The sequence below is a fragment of the Zeus faber genome, assembly GCF_960531495.2.
Source record: "Zeus faber genome assembly, chromosome: 13".
In the NCBI taxonomy this organism is placed as follows: Eukaryota; Metazoa; Chordata; class Actinopteri; order Zeiformes; family Zeidae; genus Zeus; species Zeus faber.
The window spans coordinates 7,893,812-7,907,084 of record NC_137198.1 but is presented as its reverse complement, the minus strand read 5'-3'; the positions used below and the strand labels follow the sequence as shown (position 1 = coordinate 7,907,084).

The 13,273-nt window shown below is 46.2% G+C and overlaps 1 protein-coding gene across 1 annotated transcript in view; it reads left to right on the top strand.

Annotated features, from left to right (window-relative positions):
• The window catches only part of tnika (TRAF2 and NCK interacting kinase a), a 112,728-nt gene that overhangs the window by 83,360 nt on the left and 16,095 nt on the right, over positions 1 to 13,273 (top strand). Inside the window, exons 15-20 of the mRNA XM_080012732.1 lie at positions 1,360 to 1,569; positions 7,081 to 7,209; positions 7,897 to 8,277; positions 9,366 to 9,472; positions 10,011 to 10,126; positions 12,413 to 12,510. Of these exons, the coding sequence (XP_079868858.1) occupies positions 1,360 to 1,569; positions 7,081 to 7,209; positions 7,897 to 8,277; positions 9,366 to 9,472; positions 10,011 to 10,126; positions 12,413 to 12,510 (1,041 nt within the window). The remainder of the gene's footprint in view (positions 1 to 1,359; positions 1,570 to 7,080; positions 7,210 to 7,896; positions 8,278 to 9,365; positions 9,473 to 10,010; positions 10,127 to 12,412; positions 12,511 to 13,273) is intronic.

Sequence of the window (13,273 nt, the reverse complement as noted above, 5' to 3'; positions counted from 1 at the left end):
CCGTCCCTCCACCCCGTCCTGCCGGGTTTACCCCACTGCATGTACCTTCGATCTGGATGAATCCCAGATTATTTATTGTTGTTTTTAGTAGTTATTATATGCTTTTGGCTTTGGCTGGAGTGAAAAACAAGACCGTGCTGTTTTCCCATAGTAACACAACCGTAGGAGGATGTCATTTCACGGGGCACTAGTTTGAGCCAATCAGGATGAAGCTGTTGCGTAAAAAAACGCGCTCGGGGTTGAGTTTCGCTTGTCATAATTTGAGTTTGAGTCGTCATGATTATTACATAGTCGTCTGGTCGCAGGTCATTTTAAACCGATGTTTGGGGTGAAAAAAAATCACAATAAATTTAATGTGAATTAGGATCAGTTGGGTTGAGGCATATTAACCAGATGTTTATGTTGCGATTTTCAATTTCAATATATGGCATCATGACACATATCTATTGCAGAAGCTGATACTGTGATTGTAAATAAAATTAATTCTGGTGAAATACAGAAAACTGAGCAGAAAACTGAGCAGTGCACAAACTGCGAATAAAAACCTTTTGGAATCACCTGCACACAATTATAGCAAAAGTAAAAATGGTGAGAAAAATGATACGAAAATGGTTCGATACCAACATCCGTAGGGTTAAAACCCTCCACGCTCGAACGCCAGACTGCAACAGCGGTGACTATGTGGGAAAACAATATAAATATTAAAAATGAAAATAAAAACCTGTAGAGGAAACTTTCAGGAACACAGGTCGATATTTGGACCAGGCCGATGCCACTTACGAGGTCTTCTCTCTATCTTTCCCTTTGCTCGCTCCCCTGCTTTTCATAGGACGCGATGTTTTGCCGAAGCCCTTTGTACAGTTACAATGCAGTGTTATTTGTCATTGTCAGTCTGTTGTTGTTGTGACTGCCAAGTGTGTGTGTGTGTGTGTGTGTGTGTGTGTGTGTGTGTGTGTGTGTGTGTGTGTGTGTGTGTGTGTGTGTGTGTGTGTGTGTTTAAGCCGCCATTGTGTTTATCTGGTGCATTGTCAGTGCATGACTCCTCTGTGGTATCAGTCAGTGACGGGTCTGGGTCAAATAGTATTGCAGATACAGGGCTTATGTATGGCCCCATACAATAACCATGCGGAAAAGACCAAATATGTTAATTACATAACAATCACACAAGATCTAATATGTTGTCCTCAACTAAAATTGGTGAGATTGGAAAAGCGAATGTCAACAATCGCTGCAACAGCTATGTGACGCACGCCTGATTAGCCAAAATTGTTAAAGCTTGAGACGATAACTTCTCCTGTCAATCGTTTCATCCCCCGGCTTCTCTCTCCGTCTCCCGCTCCCTCTCCTCCGCACCTCCAGGAGTACAAGCGCAAGCAGATCGAGGAGCAGAGGCAAGCGGAGCGTCTCCAGAGGCAGCTCCAGCAGGAGAGAGCCTACCTGGTGTCGTTGCAGCAGCAGCAGCAGCAGCAGCAGCAGCAGCAGCAGCAACAACAGCCCGTGGACAAGAAGCAGCTCTACCACTATAAAGACGCTGTCAACCCCAGCGACAAACCTGCCTGGGCCAAAGAGGTAAACCATTGTGACGACCGCTTCTCTCCAGCACGACAACATGATATCTGCTGAAGAGGCGCGTGCATTGGGGGTGACTGCTCTCTTAAACTACTTGATGCCACGGTATCAGGGCCACAAAAGAAACGGATATTGAATGTTTTGGATATGGGCTCCTTAATGAACAATCCATTTACCCAGTGGGCGACTGGTGTTGTCCATGTCTGGTGAATTTGTCAGGCTTTGATTGAAGTCAATGGATTATGATGATTTTGGAAGCAGAAAAATAAGATATTTTCGATCCTTCTGTGACCAAAAAATTTATGGATGTGGTAGTCCTGGTGTGTGTCTGTGTGTGTGTGCGTGTGTGCCTGCGTGCATGCACGGGTACCCCCCCATACAGTATATGTGTGTGTGTTTGTGGCTAACCCTCCTCTGACTCTGACTTCCAGATCCAGAAGCAGAAGCAGCAGCATGTTCACGGTAACCTGCCCCGCCCCCTACGACACCACCAGTCCTTCAACCAACCAGCAGCGTCCGCTCCCTTGCAGGGCCAGGCCAAAGCCCAGCCCCCTAGACGAACCCCCTCCCACGCCGCCCAGCTGCTTTCCACACACCTCCCGCAGATCCGTATTACACTGGACCCCATGGATCCGTTGGATCCGGGGCTAAAGCAGGAGATCAGCCAACAGGTTCGAGAGTTCAGGGCCAAAAAGCTCAGTCAGAAAGGTGGCAGTCCAGGGCCAGATCCAAGACCGAGTAATGTCCCCAAAGACGAGTCTAGCCAAGGCCTGTTCAGCCGGTCGAGCCCCATCGCCAACCCTTATCCACTGGGTCCCAGTAGACCGAACGAGTGGCCCAGAGACAAGTGTGTCTCTGCCCAGAGCCAGGCAGCGAATCAGATACCAGTAGCCCGGGCCCCCTGGCCCCAGGCCCTCCATAACCAACCTCAATCACAGGAACAGAAACCCCAGAGTCATCCTGGACTGAACCCTTCAACCAACCTCAAAGTTGAACTGGTTAGTGCCCGTCCCCGTTCCAGGTCCCACTCCCCCCGCTATAGAATAGACGTAGATGTAGATCCGGGGGACGAGAGCCCGATGGTTTTTCCGTACTCTGGACCCACGTCCCCTGAGCCCTCTCTCCTCTCTAACTCCGCCCCCGGAAGCCTCCTCCACTCCTACCTGCCTTTGGGGAGGAACTCCCCCTCAACTCCCTCCCCTACTAATAATCTCCTTTCAGTTCCCAACAATGGCAGAGGAAGGTTCTCGTTGGACCTTTCTCGTTTTGGCCCCGAAGAAATGCTCAAACTCCTCCCCCTCGAAAGGAACATAAAGCGCTCCCACTCTGCAGAAATCCAACCATCCACCCATTTTCCTCCGCTTGTCCAGGGCCGGGTCGCGGTGCCTGCAGAAATCCCCCAGTTCTTTTCCTCCTGCAGAGATCGGCCGTGTCTTTTACCCATCCGGGCCTCACCCGTGCCCCTCTCCGCCCCCTAGTACCCCCGCCCCCCAATTCCCGTCTCCCTGCTCCTGCCCAACTGGTAGAAAAAAAAAACCACTAGCCCGTCACCCCGATTCTCATACCTACATAGTCTGCAAATTTTTATATCCATGGTACACATGGAAGTATAGCTTAGATATGTACACATCAGTCTCTTCTCCTTGATCATACGCCAACTATAGGATTTTTAGGATTATTAGGACGTCAATTCGCTCCAATAGAAGTCAGATCACTCTGCTGCCCTCTTGGTTATCCCAACCGGCACAAGACAAGACTCCGGCCTCTTTTAATGGATCAATCAGCTATATCTAGGCCGCTATCAAATTCCCAGCAAATATTGCCCAATTTCACAGACCTGGATTCTCAAAGATAACATTTTTCACGGATCTTTAAAAGAAAAACCCGACATTTCACAGCGAGGATTAAATTACACTTTTTGAGCACCCACGGGCCGAGCACTCCTCATCACATGCAGTTGTATTTTTGCATCCAACGCCGCAAAAAAAAAAAAACCATCGGCACCAATGTTAAAAGACTGCGCATTATATCTAAAATCTACCATACATATTGTACATATACAATACATACATACTGTACAAAACCGTTTAATGTACATTTCTGAATTATTTCCTATACACTTTCCGAACACAGATTTTTATTTTTTATGACCATTAACAGCTGGTATTATAACTTTTTTTAACGTGTAACAGCGTGCTGGGCATACAACACAGAGTATTTGTTCCATTGCATTCAGGACAGAGTCAGTCTGCAAGTGGAGTTCACCTTCTCAACCTGCAACGCAGCTCTTTATTCATTCTTAAATCATCAAGAACTGCTGCAATAGCTCTGTCCTGTGGACGACCTGTGGGATGACCAGAGCACAGCTTTTTTTTTTTTTTTTTACAAGCACGATTTATTTCGCGACACAAACACAACATGTGGTGATGCCACGACTCTGTGGCCGTGGGAGCGGCCGTCCCTGCGGCCGTCTTTCCGAGCTGTGCCCACCTTGCCGAACCGGCGCGTAACATCTATAAAAACGCCGTCACGCACATGTTAGACAAAACTCTACACCGGATCTTAACGCTAAAAGCCACGAAGGCACCGGGAGGACCTTCACGTACCGAGACAACCAGTCCCCACCGCATCCCAAGACCCTTGACCCTGACAGGCCTCCCCTCTTGGTTTCCGATCCCACAAGTCACCAGGGCTTTATCAGTGAGGATATCATGGAGGAGCCCCGCCCGTCAAACCTAACCTCCTTCCTTGTACGGTCAGTCAAACCAATACCCAGTCTTCTACCGGCTTGGTGATGGGTTCTGGCTGAAACGGTGTGGGGGCCCGGTCCCCAAAACCCCGAATGGGGGGGGGGTTGTCGGGTTCCTTTTACGGCTCTCCTCCATTCATCCCTCAATCCTTTTAGACCTGACCTGCATTTTGGGTCTTTTTATTTTTTATTTTATTTTTTTTTTAAATTCTTCCTCAGCGTAGATGCAACAGCAGTGGACACAATTAACCCTTTCCAACTCTTTCTCTCACCCCGGAGAACGTCCGGACATAAAGGGAAAAGGCTTTGGGCGTTGGTAGAAAGGAGCAATGCACAAATGGAATGACCCACAGCGAGAGACCATTTTGGCCGTAAATTTTTACTCACACACACACACACACACACACGCACACGCACACGCCCAATCATCCTCTCTTCCACACACGTCCACTATCACCCTAACTCCTCAAAGCCTTTTCCCACTGTGGAAGGATGTTCTCCACCAGTTTTTTCTCTCACTTCCAGTCTCTCTTCCAGCTTCTCGTAGAGGATCTGCTTCTTCCTGATGTGTAGTCTAACCTGTGATCGCCTTCCGGTGCCTGGTAGATTTACCGCAAATGTTTTCTGTTGCTCTTTTTTCATTGTTGTTAGTGTTGTTTTTTTCGTTGTTGTTTCTCCGAAATCGTGTCACTTTTTACGCTTTGACAGCGCAACATCATTGGCGGTCCCAATCACAGGGCACCGGCGGAAGAACAAGGCCCTGAGGAATGACACATTAGTAGTGCATTCCCATATTTGATCTTGAATAATCCCCGGCAAATTATAAAAAAATCATGTGGCATTAACGGAAAGCGGACTGCTGACCCCCCTGAACCATGCCTCAGACAGTCGGGAGGGGGGGATTGTTTCGAGGCAGGAAGTGTGTTGTTGGACGCTGGCCGTATCTCTTTTTGGACACGAAATAATCTGTTAATCTTATCGTCGTTGCTTAATGGAGGCTTTCCTCCTCCTCGCTCACATATTTAGGCTGATGTTTAGCGGCCGCCGGCGTGCACGTGCGCACAGCGACAGAAATTCAGACAATTAAACATAATGTGGGTCATGCTGTTATGTGCATGTAATGGCCCTCACAACATAAGCTACGCACACAGTGACACACATAATGAAACACACACACACACACACACACACACACACACACACACACGACTATTTTGGGCGAAACGTGGGGCCTTGGTGGTGTCGGATAAAGCAGATTAGCGGGGGACCTTTCATCAAAGCCATTAGACACTCACTCCTCAGCTGTATGTGGGACGCTACCATATACGCACACGCAGCGGCCTGTTTGGCATGAAGCTGTAGATTTGGTTTTTGGCGGATTATGAAAAATATAAAAAGTATTTCCACATCTACAGTACAATACAATAAACACCATATTGTGTGTAACACATATCAATTGAAATTCGCAGGCTTCTTTTTTTTTTTTTTTTTTTTTGTCTTTCTGAAAATGGCCAGAATACCACCAGACTTCTCTGCAGAAAGTAAAAAATATCGATTCAGCCTGATATCGAGGAGCTGGCTCAAGATATGATTCTATATCCATGGTTTGACATTTTATATATGATGAGAATTGCTCCTTACTTTTCAGTATACCATCTGACGTGCATTACAGACATATTTAATGGGACAAATTCAGCCCGACACAACAGACAAATCAAATATTTATATTAATTTGTGACTACGGTGGTATTTAATTTAAGAGGAAAATATTTATATTACTTCCAAACAAAGTATCAATATTACATTTTTAGAATCGATTCAGAAATAGAAACAAGAAGAGTTTTTATCTATATATATATATATATATATAAACATATAAAAAATACATAAACAAATACAATTATTACAAATATATTTTATAGATAATTTTCAATTTGTTATATATTTTTTCATATCCTGTCAACATGCAGCGTTACTGCACGACACTTTACACTCCAGCGTCGTCCCACATGAGGTGTTTTCGCACCGCAGGAACTGTTCCATAGTTCTAAGAACGTTTGGAGGAGCCGTCACTTTTGTTGTTGTGTCCGCACCGCAGGGACTAGGAACGTTGGTAGTTGTTAGAACTCCGTTTTGGATGGACTTTTTTTAGCTGCTCCTCCGGGGCAGGGACTAACCTGCACAAGAGGAACCTTCGGTGACGTTCGTGCACGGTCAGCGGTAATAAAAAAAAAACAGTAAAAAAGAAGCTGTAGCTAGCTGTGTTTATTTCATTCTTTTCATTTTCTGACGTTAAATGAATGAAAAAAATAAAAATCCCCGTGCGTTGCCCTTGCCTTACAAAAGTCGGCGCAAACTTTTAAATGACGTCTTATAGATCTAATATGAGTGAAGATCCAGCAACTGGATCGCTTGTTTCTCGCCTCAAATTTGTTCGGAAACAGATTTTAGTAAACCGACAAGGTGAAATCAGTGAACGTTATGGAGTAAATACAACATGGAATCCTCCCTTGAAGGTATTTAGTTCCCATGGGACCGCCCCGGTTGCTAGTTCCCCTCAGGGAGTCCCCAGAAGTGTTGGCGTCGGTGCGAAAAGGCCTATTATGAGCCCGGTCCAGGTGTGTCTATTGGCTTGTCAAGGCCACGCCCCCTCTCCGATAGAGGGTGTGGCCTAGCACGTGGAGGGGCGCGGTATAACCCGTGACCTGCTGCCGGGTGACCGTTTGAGTGACAGCCGCCGCGTGTGCCCTCTCCCATGGCAGGTGGAGGAGCGCTCTAAACTGAACCGGCAGAGCTCGCCGGCGCCACAGCACAAAGCCTCCACCCGAATCTCCGACCCCACCCTCCCTCCCCGCTCCGAGTCCTTCAGCAGCGCCGCCCCTGAACCGCAGGTGGGTGTGCGTGTGTGTGTGTGCGTGTGCTTGTGTGTGTGTCTGTTGGGTTTTTGACTGACCAGTAAATATTGTGCTCCCATCTTTCCTTTGGTTCCATCTATCTATCTATCGATCTATCTATCTCATTCTCTCTCTCTCCTTGCGCGCAATTAATCACCCCTTTATATTTCTTTCTCTTCCCTCTCAATCCCCCCCTTTTATCACCGCTCACTTTACTCCAATCACCCCTCATTCCTCTCTTTCCACACTTTAATCTATTGCTCTGTCTCCCTCTTTTCTTTCCCCACTCTCTCTCTCGTTTTTTTCCCCTCCCGTCTCCCTCCTATTCCCTCTCCACCGCCGTCTCGCTATCTCTCTCCCCCTCTGTCGTTCCGTCGCTCTCTCCTTTCACTTTCCTACCCATCTCTGAAAATCGCCCCCCACCACCCAAATCTCTCTCTCTCTCTCTCTCTCTCTCTCTCTCTCTCTCTCTCTCTCTGCCTCTCTCTCGACCTCTCACCCCCTACTCTTACCCTCTGTTCTCTTTCCTTTTCCTTCCTCCCTCTTTGCCTTCTCTGTAATCGTCCACTTACAATCTCTCTCTCTCTCTCTCTCTCTCTCTCTCTCTCTCTCTCTCTCTCTCTCTCTCTCTCTCTGTCTCTCTCTGCTTTTCTCCATCCCACCACCCCCCCACCCTCCCTGCAGATGGCCCACCTCATCCCAGTGAAGACCCACACCTCCATGCCGGGCTCCCAGTCTCTCCAGGAGCAGTCTGCAGGCTCGGGGCTGGGTGAGGGCGTGGGGCTGGTCTCCCCCCGGCGCGAGATGCCGCGCCAGAACTCTGATCCCACCTCCGAAACCCCGACGCCGCCGCCCCGCGTCACCAGCCGGGACGACCGGGAACGAGAAAGAGACAGGGACAGGGACCGGGACAGGGAACGGGAACGGGATAGGGAACGGGAACGGGACAGGGAACGGGAACGGGACAGGGAACGGGAACGGGACCGGGACAGGGAACGAGACCGGGATCGCGACAGGGACCGGGACCGGGCGGCCTGGCTGAGAGAGGAGGACGTCCCACCCAAGGTCAGAACGCTCGTCTCTGTTAACTGTTTGTCTGTCCCTGGAGAGAGATTAAAGAAAAAAAAAAAAATGTTTGCTGTTTTGGTTTCATTACAAATAAAACAGTTCTGCTTTGAAAGCCCCCAGAGGCCTCGTTCAAGAAGCTGTGGAGGGTTTATTGTTGTATCTGGTGTAAGCTTTCGCCGATTGACGATTCAGTCGTCAATTAGCCATCGACTCCATCGATCGCCCAAGGACATTGAGACGATTATTATTTTTTTAATATCCGCCAGGAAAAATCCTGTCAAGCATTGAAACGGTGTAAGTGCAGTTTACTGTGACGGTAGAGAAATGACCGTCATAGATAGAGGGTGTGGCCTAGCACGTGGAGGGGCGCTGTATAACCCGTGACATTTTACGTCACTGTGCTTTGTGTTGTCTGCACGCGGGAGCGAGTGTAAACAAACATGGAGGGAAGTTACTCACTGGGTGGACATTTGCCCATCTGCTACCGCTGGCAGCAATTGAACCGCTGTTCATTTCTTCAGGTTCAATTCATGTGTTAAAATATTAAAACAAACTTTGGTGTGTGTGATGATAATAATTAAAAAAAACAACAAGATGTCAAATAAAATGAAATGGCAAAGACTTCTCCTGCTAGATCGTTAAAAACACTCATGCCAGCCATAATGTTTATAGCACCATAAGAAAATGCACAATATTGACCGTACTGATCCTAGTTTTGCTGTAACTATAGTATATACAATCATATCGAACCATAAAGAATTTCTCAGATTGGGATCCCAGAGACAAAATCTTATCAATGGGGTCAAATCACTGTAAAAACCCCCGAACCACTACCGCTCAAGTATCATATTTAGTCTTCTTGGTGTATTATTGTGAAAATCCGCCTTTACTGAAATACATTGTCGCTCTTGGTTTGAAAATAACTACAAAGATACCTACTTACACCCTTACTAATGGGAGAAAGTGTGTGTGTGTGTGTGTGTGTGTGTGTGTGTGTGTGTGTGTGTGTGTGTGTGTGTGTGTGTGTGTGTGTGTGTGTGTGTGTGTGTGTGTGTGTGTGTGTGTCCCTCTGTATTTTGCTTCAGGTCCCCCAGAGGACCACCTCAATCTCCCCAGCGCTGGTGAGGAAGCACTCCCCTAACGGAGGAGTGGCCCTGGGCCCCCGTTCCGGCTCCCAGCTCATCCGTACCAGGTAGGAGTCCATTATTCTATTGAACCGGGTAGTACTAGGAATATTCGCCGGCAACATAATATTTGATGTAATCTAATATTACTTTATCTTATGTTATGTAATCTAATATTACTTTATTTTATTTAATCTAATATTACTTTATCTTATCATATCCTATGTAATCTCATATTACTTAATCTTATTTTATGCTATTACTTTTTCTTATCTTATCTTGTCTGATGTAATCTAATAATACTTTATCTTATCTTATGTTAAATAATCTAATATTACTTTATCTTATCTTATGTAATGTAATATTGCTTCATCTTATCTTTTCTTATGTTATGTAATCTAATATTACTTTATCTTATCTTGTGTAATCTAATATTACTTTATCTTATCTTGTGTAACGTAATATTACTTTATCTTATCTTGTGTAACGTAATATTACTTTATCTTATCTTGTGTAACGTAATATTACTTTATCTTATCTTGTGTAACGTAATATTACTTTATCTTATCTTGTGTAATGTAATATTACTTTATCTTATCTTGTCAGTAACCCGGACCTGCGTCGCTCGGAGCTCTCTCTGGACGCCGTTCTGCAGAGAACCTCCTCCAACTCCTCCTCATCCTCTTCCCCTTCATCGCAGGGAGGCTCAGCCGAGAGGAGAGGTTAGCACACACACACGCACACGCACACATGCACGTGCGCGCGCACACACACACACACACACACACAAAGACACACTTATATTGTACAAATATATAAAAAAATGATGTGGATATGCAGACTCACAAATTCAGACAATACATTTAAAGAACTCACATGCAAGAAAGCACACATGAAATACAAACACACACACACACACACACACACACAGACAGCGTTAGTCTTTGAGTGGGCCGTTGTCAGCAGCAGTTCTGCTCTGATCAACCTGTCTGATCTGCCCTGTTACACCCCTTCTCCTCTGGAGGGACGGAGGACGGAGGGAGCGAGGGAGTGACGGAGGGAGGTGGAGAGGGTCCTAGAGGAACATCTCAAACTCCGGCGGTGGGGTTGGAGGGGGGTCTTAGATATGCATTGATATCCGCATCGCACACACACACGCATGCACGCGCACAAACACACACGCACGCCGCACAAACACACACACACACACACACACACAAACACACGACAGAGAGTGTGTGTGTGTTGACTGGATGTTCAGAGCTCCCTCCGTCATGCTGCTTGTCAACAGTGGAGGTGGGCTGCTGTGTGAGACAAAGCAAGATAATGTCCAGACGACATAGATAGGGAAAACAGTCAATCAAAAAAATAAACCTTGTTTTGGTTGTAAATGTACAAAAGTTTTTTTTTTTGTTTGTTTTACCTGAATAGTTCATTTTTATAACCAGGGCTCCAGCCCGCAGGACCATTGTTATTGTTTGGATTTTTATTATCACTATTCTCGTTGGCGTTTTTCGGGCTAAATGTGCCTGGAACACGACCACTGCAGGACCGACAGACGTGGTTGAGGTCTCGTTAGAACCGGGATGTCTTAAACATCTTGAGGTTCAAGTGTCATCCATATGGATATGCATCCGGAGCAGGAATTAGTGAAAAACCGATTCAATTTGACCGGAAGTAGCCGAGGTTCTAAATTCCGGTCGGGTGGTGACGCGGGGTGAGTTTGTTGAGTAAGATGCTCTGTGACGTCGTCATCCAATTCGTCATATATGTGCAGGCTGCGAACACACATTCGCACCGTCCGAGCTGCGTAGTGGTTACAAACTGCGTGTGTGTAGCTGTCTGTTTATGGTCTTACCTTCTTGACGTCGGCGGCGCTGTTCCATCCATATTTTCTCGTCTGCTCTTTTTGTAAACAAAGGCATTCCGTTCGCATCTTTAACCTTGTCTTACTTTGCGGGATTCGAGGAAGTCCTCACATACAAACTTTGCGAGTCCCTGATGCGTTTCATGTGCTCGAAACGTATCGGGAAAAACAAGGACGGAGCAGACAAACAACCATGCGACGCAAACAGCCAATAGCACGGCGGCAGCGCCGGTGCTTCCTCCGCTCTCTCTCCGGCCTTGGCGCTCAACCTCGCCCTCCTCCTCCCCATCCCAGCCAAAGGAGAGGGATTGAAGAAAGAATCCGTGATTTTCAGAGACGTCTGGTCTGACGTGGTCGGAGAGAGTCCCTCGGTGCCCTCAAAACGTCCTAGCATATATTCACAGCGCGCAGATTTGAAAACCTTGGATTCCGAAACCTTGGAACCTTGGAAACCTGTATTTCGTACCTAACATGGCTAAACTAGACCCCGTTTATTGCAGCCTGCAGCTATTTATATATATATTTTTTGTATTAATTTACCTTATTTTGAGAGTTGTTTGAGAATTGCTTGGAGTAGAATATGACGAATAAATCAAGACCAGTAATTCCAGAGAGAGAAATAATAATTGAAAACAATTTGTTGAGGAATGATCATGCAGTCTGCTCCAAAACTGAAATAGAGTATATTATACATCTATTTTTTAATCAAACACATATGGCTTTATTATTATTCTTATTTTTTTTCTATTATTTTTATTTGCCTTTGAGCTACATGTTTTATGTGAAAACTAGAAAGATAGATACTTAGGCAAGTAATAATAATTACAAAAAATTGGCACTATGCAATAAACCTAAAATAATAATGAAATAATTGGCAATATACAATACAATTTACCTCTATGATTAATTCAGATTCTTAAGTAGAAATTTGTGCTATATAGATAAAGTTTATTATTATTTTGGATGTGTTGTATGTGCATGTAACCATTGGGCACAATTAGTGACAATTCATTTGAAGGATTATGGAGATTATGGATAAAACTACACAAAAACATGATCAGGTGACCTCAATATGTCAGTTATTTTGACTATTAAGACTTATCTTTTTAAAACCACTTCACCTCCTGTTTTGATCTGATAGGTCAAGCCAAGCAGGAAGGATCTCCACCTGGAGCCAATCAGGAGGCCAAGCCCATACAGGAAGACGGGGGCGGCTCGGCCAGACCCAGTCGACCTGCAGTGAGTCACACACACACACACACACAGACACACACACACACACACACACACACCCACAGACACACACACACTAGTATACAAGTCAACTGTCGGTCATGGCTGCAGACCATTTTTCACCTCTTATGGAATCTTCTTTAGACTCTTTTCTTCTTTCTCTGCTTTTCATCTGCATCTCTCTCTCTCTTTCCTCCCCCTTCCATTTCCCAGAGCTATAAGAGAGCCATAGATGAGGTTAGTGCCTCCCCCTCCTCCCCCCGCCAGTATTTGGCATTTCTCTTATTATCCCTCCCCCCTCTTCCCCGGCATGGTGCAGTCAGCTGGTTCCACTTCCAGAAAAACTTTGAAAGACCAAGATGGTTTAATGCCGTTTTAGAGAGTGTGTGTGTGTGTGTGTGTGTGTGTGTGTGTGTGTGTGTGTGTGTGTGTGTGTGTGTGTGTGTGTGTGTGTGTGTGTGTGTGTGTGTGTGTGTGTGTGTGTGTGTGTGTGTGTCGACGTGCACCCGCGTAGTATCTCAGGTGTGGGCTCGTGCACGCGTATGGTTGTGGGTGTTACCTAAGAAAAAACAAAAACATCAATGTGAGCAAGCACCTGAACAGTGTGTGGGTATCTCTCCCCCTGCTGCTGTGTTGTCGTGGTCACGGCTTCAGGAGGAGCTGGTAAGACCCCCGTGTACAACGGACCCCGCCACCACCACCACACCACACTACCACCACACCACCACCACACCACCACCACCACCACCACACCACCACACCGTCTGCA